Here is an 18,314-nt window from a genome sequence, read left to right on the forward strand (position 1 = left end):
TCCACATGATGTCTGTTGGCCACGTATTCATACATATAAGGGAAAAATACTAATATATAAGCATAAAGATAAAGTAGGGTATGTTTAGAAAAAGAAAACAGTTTTGGTATTGGTATGCTGGGGTCAGTTTATTCAGTCAGAGAGCAAGAAAAGTTGCAGGAAACATAAAAAAGATAAAACAACCACGACATACACTGGTTAGAAGTGTTTAGTGTTTAATGAGGAGGGAAATATAAAACAAATATAATTAGAGGAATGAATGAGGGGTAGAAAGATAAACGATTAGCACATACGTCCACTTCAAAATTATCCACATGATGTCCGTTGGCCTTGTGTTTATTTATGTAAAGAAAAAAATCTGAGTTTATAAGCATAAAGATGAAGTAGGTTATGTTTACAAAAAGAAAACAATGTTTGGGTGGTATATTGGGGTCAGTTTATTCAGTCAGAGAGCAAGACAAGTTGCAGGAAACATAAAAATGATAAAACTACCATGTAGTGCTGTCCACAACATACGTCCACTTCTAAATGATCCACATGATATCTGTTGGCCTTGCGTTTATTTATGTAAAGGCAAAATATGAATTTATAAGCATAAAGATAAAGTGGGGTATGTTTACGAAAAGAAAACAATGTTGGAGGGGTCAGTATGTTCAGTCAGAGAGCAAGAAAAGTTGCAGGGAACATAAAAATGATGAAACTACTACGACATACGCTGGTTAGAAGTGTTTAGTGTTTAATAAGGGGAAAAATATAAAACAAATATAATTAGAGGTATGAATGAGGGGTAGTGATAGCTCAGTGGTTAAGGTACTGGACTAGTAAACAGAAGGTTGCTGGTTCAAGCCCGCCACCACCAAGTTGCCACTGTTGGGTCCCTGAGCAAGGCCCTTAACCCTCAATTGCTCATCGTGTTCCGCTCACTGTGTAAGTCGCTTTGGATAAAAGCTTCTGCTAAATGCTGAAAATGAAAATGTAAATGTAATGTGATGAAAATGTAGAAAGATAAACAATTAGCGCATACGTCCACTTCAGAATCATCCACATGACGTTTGTTGGCTTGTGTTCATACATATAAAGAAAAAATACTAATATATAAGCACAAAGGTAAAGTAGGGTATGTTTAGGAAAAGAAAACAATGTTTGGGGTCAGTTTATTCAGTCAGAGAGCAAAAAAAGTTGCAGGGAACATAAAAATGATGAAACTACCACGACATATGCTGGTTAGTTTGTTTGTTTGTTTATTAGGATTTTAATGTCATGTTTTACACTTTGGTTACATTCATGACAGGAACGGTAGTTACTCATTACACAAGGTTCATCACTTCTCAAGGTGTATCGAACACAGTCTTGGACAATTCAGTGTCTACAATTCACCGCACTTGCATGTTTTTGGACTGTGGGAGGAAACCGGAGCACCCGGAGGAAACCCACGCCGACACGGGGAGAACATGCAAACTCCACACAGAAAGGACCCGGACCGCCCAACCTGGGGATCGAACCCATGACCTTCTTGCTGTGAGGCGACAGTGTATGCTGGTTAAAAGTGTTTAGAGTTTGATAAGGGGAAAAATCTAAAACAAGAGGCATGCATGAGGGGTGAATGTTTATTCATGTAAAGAAAATCTGAATTTATAAGCATAAAGATAAAGTAGGGTATGTTTAAAATAAGAAAACAAATGGGGGGCGGGCAGTATGTTTAGTATGTTCAGTCAGAGAACAAGAAAAGTTGCAGGAAACATAGAAATGCGGCAAAGAAGTGTTTAGTGTTTAATGAGGGGGAAAATATAAAACAAATATAATTAGTTGAATGAATGAGGAGTAGGAAGATAAACGATTAGCAGATTAGCATCCGACAGCTCGCTCACTCTTCCACTCCGTGTGTGTGAGTGTGTGACGTCGTTTCCTTCCAACATGGCGCAGGTAGCAGGTTGCTAATGGAGCTGAGCTGAAGGAGATCGGAGCTGTTTTTCTCTCGGTGTGTGCCAGGCTGAGCTCGGTGCTCTCGGGCCGGTTGTTTTAAGGGGGCATTGCGGTGGGCAGAGCAGCTACGTTCAGGGGGGGTCTGTGCTCGTCGCTACTGAGTCATGTATGAGGAGAACCAGCGGACGGAGAAGATGTTTGTGAGCCGAGCTCTGCACAAGATCTTATCCGATAAAGAGGTGAAGAAAGCGCATCACTCCCAGCTGCGCAAAGCCTGCGAGCTCGCCCTGGGTGAGTTCCACATTATTCTACACCATATTTATACATTTTAATCACATAAATGAGCAAATGTGTCACACCGGGGTGCCAGCCGAGCCGCTGAAGTGCTGCCAACATCCCAACATTCCAGTTAGCTTTACGTGCTAGCATTGCACTGCATTCCCACTTTACACTATTTATACACAATTACTCTAATTTACTTGATTTATTCGTCTTAAATGATCACTCACACTGTAATAAGTATAAACACACGCTCGTATTGTCGTGTCACTTTTAAATAAGTGTGTTTTTTGCCCGTCTTAGGAGGAACCAGGCTAAGGAAATGAGCAGCTGCTTTGCCCTCGTTTGACAGCTCCTTAGCATTAGCCACCTTGCTAGCTTTTAGCTCATACAGGCTAAGGTGACGTTTGTTTTGTTTGTTTGTTTGTGTGTTTGATTGTTGATGATAAATCCTAACAGAATGTTCCAGAGTTGGGAAGTACCCCTGGTCGATAAGCATGGGCAGGGTGGGTCAGTGTTGCCATGTCAACAACCCCCTGTAGACGGCTTAACAAGAGGGTGGTCTCTGATTGGGACAGACTGGGTGTGTGTTGCCATGTCAACAATGTCACCCCCATCCTCGTAATTCAGCGGATATATGGGTGGTTGTATAAGGTGGTTGTAAAAGGGTCCAGGCAGGCGGTTTTAGGTTGGTCCAGGGTGGGCAGCTACCCCTGGTCAATAAGCTTGGGCAGGGTGGGTCAGCGTTACCATGTCAACAAACCCCTGTAGACGGGGCGGTTTCTTATTCGGACTACTGGGCCTGTGTTGCCATGTCAGCAGTGTCACCCCCATCCTCGTAACTCAATGTCTATATGGGGTCAGCATAAAGACCAGGTGCAAGGTGGTTGTAAAAGGGTCTAGGCGGTTTTAGGGTGGTCCAGGGTGGGCAGCCACCCCTGGTCAATAAGCTTGGACCACTCTGTGCAAGGCAGTCCTGCCATGTCGAACCCTTGTGTGTATGGTAGGTCATTGGGTGACTGGCACAAGGACGGCATTCTTGGACCATTCTAAGTAGTAGCCCAGTGGTTAAGGTACTGGATTAGTAATCGAAAGGTCGCTGGTTCAAGTCCCACCACCCAACCACCATGTTGACACTGTTGAGCAAGACCCTTAACAACGCCTTCCAATTGCCTAGGTAATATATACTCTCACAGTGCTGTAAGTAACTTTGGATAAAAGCGTCTGCTAAATGCCGTTGTAGCCTAGTGGTTAGGGTCTTGGTCTAGTAACCAGAAGGTCGCTGGTTCAAGCCCCTGTTACTGTTCCTCGTCAACAGACTTGAACGCCTTTTGTGCTGAGGGTGGGTCAGCAAGCAGGTTTGGGGAGACAAACCCAGTACAGGGGTAGTTGGATTATTGGAGGGTATCTATTCTTTTGTAAACAAGCTTGTGCCCCCTTTCCCTACCAATCATTCCCCCCCCCCTCCCTACCAATCATTACCTCCCCCCCTTCCCCGCTGCCTAAAATGACAGGAGCAAGTGTTAAAAGTGAAAGTGAAGCAGGAGGTGTCTTTCTATCCGATTGTAATATGTAATGTGTATTAAATGACCAAAATCCTTCCCAACCCTTGAACACTAAGGATGTTAATAATTAACGGATTGCTGACAAATAAGTCATTGTCGGATTCGTTAATGAAACGCTGCGATGGGTACAAATGAAACCACCTGACGTTTTTGTGTTCAGTTGCGATTCCGAATCTCAGCTCCGCTGTAGGCCGCCAGACGCTTATACGGGTAATAATCGGCTCCCCCCAGGGGTGGCCTGCACAGAGACGCCCAGACAGCACTGTGTCCTCACGCCATTCCGATTAATACAGCTTCCAGCGCCGCATTTACTCCAAACGTCCAGGTACTACACCGCCTATAGATTACATGGCTGAACCTGAGACTTCAAGACCTGCCTTTGTTCCTTGAGCACAATGCGCTCTGAGAAAACAGGGAGAACTAGTTTTTAGGGCTGTGTGTGTGTGTGTGTGTGTGTGTGTGTGTGTGTGTGTGTGTGTGTGTGGGGCCCAAATCTCTGAATTCTGGCTTCAGTTCCTCTAGACCAGACAGCCTGGTTTCTAAAAGTAACCTGTTGAGCAGAGAAGGATGGGACGCGACCTACCACACGTTACCAGTTTATTTGTATAATGCGCTGGTATTCAAATCGGAGAGGCTGAGATTTTGACCTGGTCTCCACTCCAACCCATCGCCATGTAACGTGTTGTGTCTATAAGCAATTGATCATATTTTATAAATACGATTTTATTCGTATTAAACAACCGGAGAGTTTGAGGTCTCAGGCAGGGCGTTCAACGGACACGATGAGCCGGAATACCCGTGCCTTTGAGTTCTGGTCCAGGCGCAGGGTAGACAAACAAATGGTTCCTCGCCCAAATCAAACCTCTCAATCCAAGCCCAGATAACCAAACCGAAGCTCTCCAAAACAGGAAACAGGATCTGCTGAAGAAACGCCATGTCTCCAGGAGTCAGAATCGAATTAATGGGACTGAATAATAATAATAATAATAATAATAAAAAGGAATGGAGGGCAGGATGTATAGGGTTTTTCATATCACAACTGGAACAGTGACACCTACTGTCAAATCAAAGCCTAGAGTACACAGCAGGACCCTTGTCTGAGGAAGCGTCCGTCCATTCCCTAATAATAAAAGTGCCACTAGCCATTGATTGCCGTCTCTCCCTCGTACCCGGTGCTTCCCTGCTTCTTTTTTAAGGCCGATAACTTTATTCAGCAGCCGAGAGCGACCAGGAGACTTCAGCTCATTTATTATTCAGCAGTCAGGTCGATCAGCTAATTCGTCTTCGCTCGTGTAACCGCAGGTCTTTCCATGTCTTATTCATCACAAGAAAGTTTCTCCTCTCTAAAGTCGGGAGGAGATGTACCTGGCATTGTAAAACACACCTCACAGTTTGTCATGGACGTCACACAGAAGAAGCGTTAGGAGCTAGTTGTCGTTTATTGATCCCTCGTTTGAACCTCGTATGTGTGCTTCTCGTTTCCTGCGTCAGGTACCCGAAGGGTTCGTTAAGAACGTCGATATAATTGGGACACGTTCAGGCAGTACATAGGAAGGCTGGCAGAGCGCCACCGCTGGGCTTTTGTGCCACAACTGACGTGGTTAGTGAGGGAAGTTTCATTTCCCCTGATGCCCACCAGTGCCCAGGCGCTTGGGATGCCTCACAAAATCTCACAAAACACAGACACATTTACCGAAATGATGATTTGTCACCCAACAAACTCCTTGTACTCCAGAAGATTCACTATGGGTCCATGTAGTGTCCATGCCCGACTGGTCGATAGCACCACTGTGATTCGAACCCCGGATCCCCAGATCTCGGCATCGTTCTAGAGTACGATAGTGCTGTGCCACCCGAGCGCCCACTGTAGATCCTTTTAAATAATGACTAGAAATATGTATAAAGCCTTACACACAACCACATTAAACACCTGTGGGATGAATTGGATTGTAGACTGTGAGCCAGGTCTATTTTGCCTGACCTCCTAAATGTGCCTAGTTCCCATCCAAAAATCATTGTAAGCCTTTCCAAAAGAGTGCTGACTGTTAGATTCAAGATGGGATGTGATGTCCAACAAGCTCATGGCCGTGTGTCCACATACTTTTGGTCATTCGTGGTGACATTTCACGCCGGGATAAATAATGCATCCTCACTCCGCCACCGTGTTTCATTCGATCTCCGGCGGGTGATTAATAAATCATACTTTCGGGCACAGGACGAGTCAACAGCGTTTCAAAGCGCCGGACTGACCTCGTCTCACCACGGTGGAGGTGGCACTTGGGTAAACAATGCAGACGTACGGTTTGTGTAAACAGCCCGTCCAGCAGTTACCTCCAGTCTAGGAACACCGTGTGTGTGGTTCTCTGCTATGATGAGTTATAAGAACGAACACGTCATGCACATGTGCAGTAAAGCTGCCGTGGAGGAACCCAGGTCGTAAACTGGTACCCGGTTACCACCCGCATGATGCGTCGTCCCTTTAAACGGCTTGCTGTTTACCTCTGACAATAGACATGGCTCAGGTTGCCTTCGTTATTGAGTGGTGGTGACGTGTGTCTGTGGGTGGACATACAAACACTCATGAATGTATGGAACTATGGATGTCAAGGCTTAGCTCTTCACCCTTAAGTCCGGTTAGTGCTTGGAGGGTCAGACGAGCTTTGAAGAGCCGCCCGAAACCTTCATTAGAAATCTTTGGAGCCTCCCTATGAATCAAACAAATGGTAGACAGTTAAAAGCTTGTACGACAGGTTGGAATTCCGTGGTGTGATGGTACCGTCCGAGCCCGTGTGTATTCACGTGTGAGTTTTGCTCTGTAAATCAGTGCAGATCTGATTATTCTTATCGGACGGGCCGTGAATGAGGCCTTGTTGGACTGTTCCAGCCTCGGCCTGAGACGACGCTGAGCTGTTACGATGTGTTCACTCCCACACTTCTGCTCTCCATGGGAGTGTTGGAGAGCATCCAAGTGTGTGTGTGTGTGTGTGTGTGTGTGTGTGTGTGTGTGTGTGTGTGTGTGTGTGTGTGTGTGTGTGTGTGTGTGTGTGAGAGTGTGTGAGAGAGGATGTGGGTGTGGATGTAGATGTGGCTGAGCTGTGGTAGCGCAGCGGTTAAGGTACTGGCCTAGTTATATGAAGTTTGCTGATTCAAGCGCCATCGCCACCACCATGTTATCACTGTTGGGCCCCTGAGTAAGGCCCTTAACCCTTAATTGCTTTGCATTTACACATATATTTGGATAAGTGATTTAAATGTTATGTAAACGATGCAGATGTGAACGCAGCTTTGGATGTGGATGTGAATGTAGATGGAGATGTATATGTTGATGTAGAAGACATGTGAATGCAGTCGTGGTTGTGGAGGTGGACATGGGCATAGATGTAGATGTGGATGTAAACGTAGACGTGGATGTAGACATAGGTGTGGACTTAGATGTCAGTGTAGACATGGATGTAGACGTGGACATGAACGTAAACCTGGACATAGATATAGATGTGGACGTAGACATAGACATGGATGTGGATCTAGATGAACATAGACATGGTCGTGGGTGTAGACACAGACGTGGACGTAGATGTAGATGAGGGTGTAGACGTAGACATGGATTGAGATGTGTACCTAGGCATGGATCTAGACGTGGATGTAGATGTAGACATAAATGTAGACGTGAACCTAGATGTGAACGTAGACATGGACATAGACGTAGAAGTGGATGTGGATCTACATGAACATAGACATGGATGTAGATGTAGACGTAGATGTAGATGTGGGCATGGATGTAGACATGTTCCTAGATGTGGATGTAGTCATGGATGTACACGTGGACGTAGATCTGTACTTAGACGTAGATGTAGATGTGAACATAGACGTGGATCTAGACATGGACATGGACATAGACGTGGACGTAGAGGTTGATGTAGGTGTAGACGTGAACTACGTGGCTGTAGATCTAGACGTAGCGTTTAGCTTCTCCTAAAGCTCAAAACCAAACAAAGGTTTGTAAGTGTGTGGATTCGTAACCTATTTTAAGTGGCTCCACATTTTTGTGACACCCCAGCCGGCGGTGGATTCGTTCAGAGTTCTGATGACCGTGTTACTATCGAGCGGCTCTACCTCACATCATGAGCGGCTGCCGTAGTGTCTAGGAGGATTAGCCTCAGATTAGCCTTTTGCACCCGCTGAGCGCCCGGCCAGGCCGGTGGCAGCGCCAACCCAAGGTGTAGACGTAAACGTTTTCTGATTTGAATTAGCATGCGTCTTTCCAAAACAGTAGTGATCTTTTCTTCCTCGCGCCGATCCTCCGTCTCTTGTTTTCTTTTGATTTTCTCACGCTCTCCTGAATCATTTCTCTGAGTTGCTGTTTTGGCTTTTCGCGGCGCTCCATCTGTGAAATCGCTGCCAGCGTAAACAGAAGCGGCGCGTGAGCCAGCACGTCGGCGTGAATACTAAACGCCGTGTTTAACAACACGGCCGCTCGATGAGTGCACGATGAGTTCCTCACTGTTTCATTCACACTGCGGTGTGGAACGTTCCCGGGAGCTTTACCTGGTCGTCTTTATTAAATAAATGAAAAATAAATTTTTTTCTGCTACGAGAGAACCAGATCTTACACATAAGAGCGCGACATTGTAGATTTTTATATGAATGAGTTTCCATACAGCTCATTTTGTGGTATTCTGTGACCAGTTGCATTAAAATGCAGCGCAAGTGCTCCTCTATATGTGTGGCTGATAATAAAAATCACTACATGATAGTACGGAACGCTTTTCCACCCATGCACTCTGCACTGGTGCCTCTATCTGCTAACCAGGGTCCTTCCACAGCGTTTGAAGACCCCGCCCACATATTCCGGCCATCCCTCCCTGCAGGCACTGCCAATTATACCTGCTAGATGGCGCCCAGCTGACCGGTGGCAATAGCGAGTTTTAAATCGAGGAGTTCAGAATCTCGGTGCTGGTGTGCCAATTTGGATATCCTCAGTTCCCCTGGGTGCTCCGGCAACTCATCGCTGACTATGCAAAGCTATCACACACAATCTCAGACACTCAATACCATTCTGGTCGGATCTATATAGGGGGCATGAGGGGTACGGAGGACCACGCTGCTCTCTTCACATTCCTTTGCCTTTTTTCTGATGTATATTAGATATATATTATAAATTCGATGTGTTTCCTAAAGCTCTTGCTTCTCTTTCTTTTGCAGAGGAAATCAAAGCGGAATCAGAGAAATTAAGGTAAGAGTTCATTTCCTCCTGCTGAACGTTTTCTGTTTGTCGAGAATTATCAGGATGGTGGCATGGAGCAGTGTGGCATCGGGGCAGCTGTCAGAGAGTTGGCATCTTCTCCCTGGTGACACAAGTTAAGCTCCAAGGAGTAGATACAGCCCAAACAAGATTATTTAAATACAGCTTATTTTTACCAAAGTATTTAGACACAATGTGGATGTGGATCTAGATTCTAGAAGAACATAAACATGGTCGTGGGTGTAGACGTGGACATGGATGTAGACAGGGATGTACATAGGATCTAGATGTGGATGTAGACATGGATCTGGATGTGGATGTAGACGTGGATCTAGATGTGGATGTGGATGTGGATGTAGACAGGGATGTACATAGGATCTAGATGTGGATGTAGACAGGGATGTAGATGTGGATGTAGACAGGGATGTAGATGTGGATGTAGACATGGATCTAGATGTAGACAGGGATGTAGATGTGGATGTAGACATGGATGTAGATGTGGATGTAGACATGGATCTAGATGTGGATGTGGATGTAGACAGGGATGTAGATGTGGATGTAGACAGGGATGTAGATGTGGATGTAGACATGGATCTAGATGTGGATGTGGATGTAGACAGGGATGTAGATGTGGATGTAGACATGGATCTAGATGTGGATGTGGATGTAGACAGGGATCTAGATGTGGATGTGGATGTGGATGTAGACAGGGATGTACATAGGATCTAGATGTGGATGTAGACAGGGATGTAGATGTGGATGTAGACAGGGATGTAGATGTGGATGTAGACATGGATCTAGATGTAGACAGGGATGTAGATGTGGATGTAGACATGGATCTAGATGTGGATGTGGATGTAGACAGGGATGTAGATGTGGATGTAGACAGGGATGTAGATGTGGATGTAGACATGGATCTAGATGTGGATGTGGATGTAGACAGGGATGTAGATGTGGATGTAGACGTGGATCTAGATGTGGATGTGGATGTAGACAGGGATGTAGATGTGGATGTAGACGTGGATCTAGATGTGGATGTGGATGTAGACAGGGATGTAGATGTGGATGTAGACGTGGATCTAGATCTAGATGTGGATGTAGACAGGGATCTAGATGTGAATCTAGATGTGGATGTAGACATAATTGTCAACACCATCCTGATATTTCTCAATGTTCAGGTGTTGTCCAGACCATTAAAGGGTTAAAACATGGCCAGGCTGATCCCTACATCACTTGGTGGATTATTGAGAGTGAGAGTTAGTTAGTTAGTTAGTTAGTTGCATGTCGCTCTCATTCTCCTCAGATTCATCTCAGTTCCTCCCCATCATCCTCTTCTGAAATGCTGCTCTGATCGTGCAGTCCGTTTCGTTTCATCTTTTTCCCCCCCCTCTTCTACCCCCCACCGTTTAGCCCCCCTGCTGAAGACAGCAAGTCAGGCTCCAGTACTCTGCCCCCCATCAAATCCAAGACCAACTTCATCGAAGCCGATAAGTACTTCCTGCCGTTCGAGCTCGCCTGCCAGTCCAAATGTCCGCGCATCGTCTGCACGTCGCTCGACTGTTTACAGGTCAGTGAAGCTTCGACAGACTCCGCAGTACGCCGTCAGAAATCAGAACGCCGTTCGTACATGCCAATAAAAAAAAGAACGGGGGATCTCGACCGTGTGGTTCTCTCTAATGGTCAACACATTTACTCTGAGCAGGAGCCGGTCGGCCTTACTGCACCACCTTGTAGTCATGTTTTGTGTCATGTTGTTTCCAGATGTTGCATGATTTGAGCCTTGCTCAAGGGCCCAACAGTGGCAACCTGGCAGTGGTGGGACTTAACCACTAGGCTACAACTGCCCTATTTATTTCAGAAAGATCTAAAATAAACACGGGGGGGGGGGGGGGGGGGGGGGGGGGGTCAAGTTTGGTGTCTTATCTTTAATATTTAGTTTAATTATTTACATATAGAAAATTTGTCTCATTGGCTAGTGGCAAACGAGGTAAAAGTTTAACTATAATAAATCTGCGTGCTGCAGCGCATATCATGTAAAAGCAGCCATGGGCTTGATGATCAAAAACAACATTTATTTTCTGGAATTCTGTTCATATGCAAATTTGTGGTTGTTTCTGTGGTGAAATTGCTTCCTACAGTGCCACACCTAGGGTACAACATAGTGGCTTTTATGCCAATATTAAATCATTAAGGATCTACATCTGGATTTTAAGGCTCACATATGGATGTGATTGGAAGTTTTTACTGGCTTTTATAGCACAGCAGGGGTGTAGAGTGTTTACTGTGTAGTGTTTACATTTCACCCACTGTACTGCGTCTCTGAAACCTGGTGTCTGTGCATGAAAACCACCAATCAGGCCTCTGGAGGGCTGCAGTTGATTATCCCTGTTGTAATTAATTAAGCGACGTCCTGGCTAATCCAGCGAGCTAATAAACACAGTAATTGAATTGCCAGTGATCTGTAGCGTTGCGGTTTTTGAACCCTCAGCGCTTTTCACGGAGAGATGCTTGGGATTTGTCATGTAGTCGAGCACGTGTGTGTGTGTGTGTGTGTGTGTGCAGAAACTCATAGCTTACGGGCATCTGACGGGCAGCGCCCCAGACAGCACCACCCCGGGGAAGAAGCTCATCGACAGGATCATCGAGACGATCTGCGGATGTTTCCAGGGCCCGCAGACCGATGTGGGAGTTCAGCTGCAGATTATAAAGGTCTATTCATAGAATTATTTTAAATACAGCGGTACCCTGAAACTCCGCGTCAGTCGGTTCTGGGAGTGCCGTAGAGTTTTAAAGACGTTGAGTTTTAAGGTCTTTTTTTCCATAAGGATGTTTGGGAAACCTGTTAACGTGTTCATGGTTCCGTGGAACTGCATATAGTTTAGTCTAATGCAAAATAATGAGTTTGTTTTTGACACTTAAACACTGAAAATGACACAAACATAATATAAAAACACTGGAATACAATTACAAACAGTTAAATATCAATAAAAATACAATAAAAGCTGCACTTTAGCTTCACTTGTTTATTGTTTCTGCATTCACATGAGAAATGACGACACAGCTTTTGTGCTCCTGTGCGATTATTTCCTATGAAGTGTGACGGCGGTGCACAAAACCTAACGTGACTTATTGTAGTAAAACAGCGAGTGAGGAATGTGATTAGTGGAGGAACTTATGAGCAGTAATAATGAAGAGAAGTTTAGTGCTCCTGTCTCCTTCTTTTACCACATTAAACCACGTTAAGCTTTATTTTCAACCAGAAGCTGGAGCTGTAACACAAGTTTAAAAGTGAAACAGGGAGGAGAATCCAGATAAACACAGATACACGTGGAGCTGTAACCCTGGATCTGACGCTTATTCCACACTGATGCAGATTTAGCTCAGATTCAGGGTACAAATATTTCGAATTTAGTTAAGGGACGTCGGGTAACGGTACCACTGTACTCTTTTTTTTATTTTTTTTTATTGTTATTTACAGGCCCTGCTGACGGCAGTGACCTCCCAGCACATCGAGATCCACGAGGGCACGGTGCTGCAGGCCGTGCGGACGTGCTACAACATCTACCTGGCCAGCAAGAACACCATCAACCAGACGACAGCCAAAGCCACCCTCACCCAGATGCTCAACGTCATCTTCGCCCGCATGGAGAACCAGGCAGTGAGTCGCCCTTTAAAAGCCGTCGGTCAGATAACGTGCCCGCGCGTCAGGCCTTGACCTAACCCTCTTCCTCTCTTCTCGATCGACGCCCTCTTCCCCCTCCTGCTTTCGAAACCTAGCTTACAAATCACAAGATCAGTTGGTCCGTGGCGTCCAGAAAGCGTGAGCGGCAGGTAAAGAGCCAGAGGATGTGCCTCCAGTTCGCTTGATCTGAATCCTCCTGTGTGTCGGCTTCACTCGATGTGCCTCGTTTTTGTTTTTTTAAGTTTGCCTGCAGTTCCTCATCAAAACGGCCAATTTTCCTTTGAGTTGTCTGATATCTGAAGTGCTTGTAGGAACGACTGGCTGTTTTCCTTCATCTGTGTGTGTGACTTGTACTGCATGTTAATAATGAGTGAAGATTTTCAGCATAGATCTTTCCACTGGGATCATATACAGAGAATATCTGAATCATTTCATTACAGAACTGTCGCTCACTGGATGTTTTTCTGTTTCTTTCGATTTGCACTATTTTGCATAAACCTTAGAGACTGTTGTGCATTAAATACTCTGGAGATCAGCAGTTTCCGATCAATAATCGTGCCACTGTTAGATAAACATCTGATTCAATGCATTCCACTGCTGCCACACGTCTGACTGATTGGATGATCACATTAATGAGCAGGTGTACAGGTGATGCTCATACAGGTGTATGGAAAAACAGGGAGGTTGCCCCACAGCAAGAAGGTACCTGTGTGGGTTTCCTCCGGGAGCTCCGGTTTCCTCCTACAGTCCAAAGACGTGCAAGTGAGGTGAACTGGAGATGCAAAATTGTCCGTGACTACTTGTCCTGTCATAAATGTAATCAAAGTGTGTGAAAGATGATGTTAAAATCCTAATAAAATAAATAAATCTGGCTCAAACTCTGGTTGAGGCGTGAAAACACATCCACGAATCCACATCTTTATGAATGATAAATAAATCTTGTCCTGGTTCAATGCTTGTCTTTGATTATAAAAGCTCATGATCGTTATAGAGTAGTGTGAAGCCTCTGGAGTGTGTAGGGTTGCTGTTATTGATCTCTTGGGTTTCAGTTAAATATCAAGCAGTAACCTTCATAGTGTGGCTGATACTAATCTTCATTCCTTTACTATCCTGTTCTGTCAGCTTGCTTGCTGGGGGTGGGTTTGGTTTGGTTTGGTTTGGTTTGGTTTGGTTATACAGCCTTGCTATTGTGAGGTGCACTTGTCAGTAGCCTCTCGGTGCCCGTCCCAAGCCCGGATAATAAATAGGCTATTTTTTTTAAGTGTTTGTTTTTGCTATTTCACCCATAACCGCCATTCCCAGCATTTCCTCACATCCATTTTTACCCACACATCACTGCGCCTTCCATCAGATCAAGCATGACAGCTCTGCTCTTGACTGCATGCATCAGACAATTTGAATTTCCCACTTAGCGAAGTGTGAAGAATCCCAGCATCCTGTCAAAGAAGGTTTATTTCTGATCGCAGTGAAGACGTGGGCGCTCCACAGCTTGGCTTCGCCCCAGGGAATAACAAACACTGCTCACCAGCTTGGATCTGAACCGTGTGTGTGTTTAAACAGAGTGTCTGTGTGTTTCGTGTGTGTGTGTGTGTGTGTGTGTGTGTGTGTGTGTGTGTGTGTGTGTGTGTGTGTGTGTGTGTGTACGTGTTCAGCTCCAGGAGGCGAAGCAGATGGAGAGGGAGCGGCACCGGCAGCATTCGCCGCTCAGCCAGCAGGAACCGGAGTCGCCCCAGATCCAGCAGCACCCCGACACCCCGGCCAAGAGTCCGGGTCAGAAGGTCGACGGAGGCTCGGGAGTGGAGGGCCCCCAGTACGAGAGCCCCGAGCCTGAGAACGGCTCTGACTTCGGCCCCGAGGAGAACGAGCAGACCGAGGCGGACCAGGCGACCGCGGCAGAACGGAGTAAAGATCTGGTTTAGTCTTCTCCCACATCCAGCATGACCACTTTTATTTAGCCTGTGTCGGAGAGGGTCTCATCCCGGCGCCGCTGTAGAATGCCGGGCTCCTGTGTGAGCGTCTGTGTTGGGGGTGGGGGTCACATCTGAGGCTGTGTTCGAGGGGAGGGAAGGTCGGATAGGATCTCTTTCCTCCGTCGCTGCGGTATGCCGGGTTCCTGTGCGATTGGGGATGGGGGGCGGGGTCACATGGAGCTTAGTATAACCGTCCTGTGTCGGAAACCAATTCTGTTAGTGTAAGAGAAGTGCCCACAGATCTGCTACCCAGCTCTGCTGGGCGCCCTCTAGCAGGCATAATTGGCTTCCCGTCTGCTGGGTGGGAAAGACCGTATTAAGGAATGGGGTTATGAACGCTGTGTAAAGACCTCGGTTGCCCAGGGCGCCTGTACAGAAAGTACAGGAGCGCAGAGATCGGGGCGTGGCTCTAGATGAATCGAGCACCCAGGGTACGATATATATTGTTAATGAAAGTGCGCTCTTTTCTGTAGGTGTAGCAGAGCAGGACTCACACGGTGCTGAAGAGGAGGAGAACCTGAATTATGAAGAGAAAGCTCAGGAGATAGTACAGAGTATACTGAAGGAGGTGGTCAGCTCAGTGACCGGAGGTAAATTCTGCCTCAAAAATCCCAAACGCTTTTTTAAAGTACTTAAATTAGATTTAGATTATTTGGTATTTTACTTCTCTTATTTGTCGTTGATTTATAATACATATATAATACGTATTATACCTTTATGGTGCATTTTATCGCAAAGCAGATGTTAATACGTCTAACCTGAGGTCAACTCAGGTAAAACCTGGCAACCTTAAAGGTGTGAACCGCATAATCTACAGTATATCTACGTCTCTGGACCCCCGAGTTAGACCCTTGATTTGTATTTTCCTCTTAAATCTTCCGCCCTGTTTTCAGATGCTAAAGAAAGCGGCGAAGGGGAGGCGGAGACCACGCCCACTTCGCTGGAGGAGGAGGTCGGGCTGGGTAGCGACAGCGAGAACGTCCACGCCAACGGCATCCCTGGCACGCCCATCTCCGCCACCTTCACTCCGTCCCTGCCCGACGACAGGCTGTCTGTCTCGTCCAGCGACACTCAGGTAAGTCAGGTAAATCCTCTCTTCTTTATTCTACTTTTATCCAGTCATTTTCTAGCAGATGATCAAATGATGCGGAACGACGATCCCCAGAATGGCCTCGTCAGTGCAGCCTTGTATTTTTTTGGGCTCCCAATTTAGTCATGCTCAATTCCTGCCCATTGGAATCTTAGATCCAGATCGTCCATCTGTAGTGCAGGCTCCCGTGACCACAGAGTTGAAGCTGCAAGTGTGTACGACCATCCATGCCTCAGGCACAGCCAATTGTGCCTGTGTGGGTACCCGGTCAGGTTGATTTAATACTCTGTGCCACCCAAAAGTCGCATCATAATTATTATTTTTTTTTATATTTAAAGAATTGTGAATGAAACTTATTAAAAAATGATTTTTTAATGCCATCTCACACTTTGCCATTCGTAATAAAGTAATAAGCGTGGCGTCTATATAATTCTCCGTGCCGGTACAGTTGTATACGGTTGGAGTTTTATAGCCGGTGATATTTTACAATCTTCCACCCAGCATATGAACACGATTTATATTTCATCTTCTGTAGCAGCCGGATACTCACACATCGATTTTTCTCCGCTGCAGGAATCCACCGCTCCGGCAGGACCCGCACCGGGGGCCAAGTTCTCCCACATTTTGCAAAAAGATGCCTTCCTGGTGTTCCGTTCCCTCTGCAAACTGTCCATGAAGCCGCTGTCCGACGGCCCACCAGATCCGAAGTAAGTGCTCTTGTTTAAGGAGGATCGATGATGATCTTGTTCTTGATGAGTTTGGTTCAGAGTGCCGGACGGTTCCACCTTAATTTTAGATCAGATAGAGGAAGGTCAGGATCACAGTGGCCCCCTGGTTACTGGGAAGCTCTGGGTTTAGATGTAAGGCAGATGTAAGTATAACCTGGACACCCAGAGTCCATAGCATGGGCGACACACCTATATTTCCTCGCTCACTCACAGCTAGGGGTAAACGAGCATGTTTGTGGGGCGTGTGAGGGAAACCCTGAACAAACCCAAGTAAAACAAAGAAAGAACATACAAAACCGCATGACCGTTTTTCCCTTCTTCCTTTTCTCTCCCAGATCTCACGAGTTGCGCTCCAAGGTGCTCTCGCTGCAGCTGCTGCTCTCCATCCTGCAGGACGCCGGACCCATTTTCAAAACCAACGAGATGTTCATCAACGCCATCAAGCAGTACCTGTGCGTGGCGCTGTCCAAAAACGGCGTCTCTTCCGTCCCGGAGGTGTTCGAGCTCTCCCTGTCCATCTTCCTCACGCTCCTGTCCAACTTCAAGACTCACCTGAAGATGCAGATCGAGGTACCAGGGCTTCAGATTTGTCTTCCGCTGCTTGGAGCCTGCGGACGGTGCAGATTTATTACGGCCTGCTTTGTTGTGACAGCTTGTAATTTAGGTGTCGGGTGTCGGGTGTGTGTGTGTGTGTGTGTGAACGAGTGTGAGAGACTCAACGTTTACATTTATTTACTAGATTCACAGGCCGCCCTGTGTGAACTTATTAATGCTATATTTTGGTTTCATATTGTTATTATTATTTTATAGATTTTATAATAATCATTATCATTTAGTAGCTAATACTATTATTATTTAGAAATTATTATTGTCATTCTTCATGATAAAATTGAATGGACTTAGGCTGTTGTAACCTAGCGGTTCAGGTACTGAACTAGTAATCGAAAGGTCGCTGATTCAAGCCCCCCAGGGCAGGTTGACCCTTGATTCCTTGAATCTTAGCTCTGCTACCTATAGGAACAATGATTGGCTCACCTGAGGGTGGGAGGGTTGTAGGGTTTCCTCATAACTGCTGCAGTTATGACCTCTGCTGGCTGATTGATGGCACTGCACAGAGGGAGATAATTAGATCTGTTCTAGACTTTTCATGCACGATACGGTTCTTCATATGAACCCACTTGCTGCAGGTGAAAAGAAGCGGTTGGTCCTGGGAAAATGTATGTATAGAAAAAAGAGACATGTTTACATGACCGTATACTACATGTGAATAGCAAATATTTCTCATTTAATCTATTTTTGTTTTATTTTTGGGCTTGACATTGATTTTTTAGGTTTTGTGTGTGTTCGGAAGATGCATGCATCAGCTTGAAGTTAGAAGTAGATAATAAAAGATGGTTTGCAGGGGAAAATGGACCCTTGGTAGGTCAAGTTACTGATGCAAAAGGCAGCAGGAGCTCAGATGCTCAGCTATTTATTTTGTCTTGCATTTTGGAGAGGGTTCTTCAGCATTCCATATCGAATTTAATCAGGTCGCTGTTTCTTGTTTGATTAAAAACCTCTCACGTTTCTTCATGCATGGTAACAAACCGTATTCACGTTTCTGTTCCGTCAGGTCTTTTTCAAAGAGATTTTCCTGTACATCTTAGAGACGTCCACTAGCTCGTACGACCACAAGTGGATGGTCATTCAGACCCTGACCAGGATATGTGCAGGTATGAAACCGCTCGTTCCACCTCAGATCTGACATTCCATCTACAGAGCTTGTGTTAAACGTGGCATTAAAATCTAAATAAATAAATGAATATACGGAGCTTGATATTTAGTCCATTGTGCTG

The 18,314-nt window shown here is 45.7% G+C and overlaps 1 protein-coding gene across 2 annotated transcripts in view; it reads left to right on the forward strand.

The window, feature by feature from the left end:
* The first annotated feature begins 1,920 nt into the window (after positions 1–1,920).
* Positions 1,921–18,314, forward strand: part of arfgef1 (ADP-ribosylation factor guanine nucleotide-exchange factor 1 (brefeldin A-inhibited)) — a 31,686-nt gene continuing 15,292 nt past the window's right edge. The window contains exons 1-11 of one of the 2 annotated variants that reach the window (XM_062985555.1): positions 1,921–2,214; positions 8,970–9,000; positions 10,420–10,576; positions 11,572–11,718; positions 12,488–12,667; positions 14,344–14,593; positions 15,135–15,251; positions 15,555–15,745; positions 16,325–16,458; positions 16,815–17,049; positions 18,092–18,191. In XM_062985555.1, coding sequence (XP_062841625.1) covers positions 2,088–2,214; positions 8,970–9,000; positions 10,420–10,576; positions 11,572–11,718; positions 12,488–12,667; positions 14,344–14,593; positions 15,135–15,251; positions 15,555–15,745; positions 16,325–16,458; positions 16,815–17,049; positions 18,092–18,191 — 1,669 coding nt within the window. In that variant the 5' untranslated portion in view covers positions 1,921–2,087. The remainder of the gene's footprint in view (positions 2,215–8,969; positions 9,001–10,419; positions 10,577–11,571; positions 11,719–12,487; positions 12,668–14,343; positions 14,594–15,134; positions 15,252–15,554; positions 15,746–16,324; positions 16,459–16,814; positions 17,050–18,091; positions 18,192–18,314) is intronic. The other variant, XM_062985556.1, reaches the window with a different exon arrangement.

Source organism: Trichomycterus rosablanca, chromosome 23, assembly GCF_030014385.1.
Source record: "Trichomycterus rosablanca isolate fTriRos1 chromosome 23, fTriRos1.hap1, whole genome shotgun sequence".
NCBI lineage: Eukaryota > Metazoa > Chordata > Actinopteri > Siluriformes > Trichomycteridae > Trichomycterus > Trichomycterus rosablanca.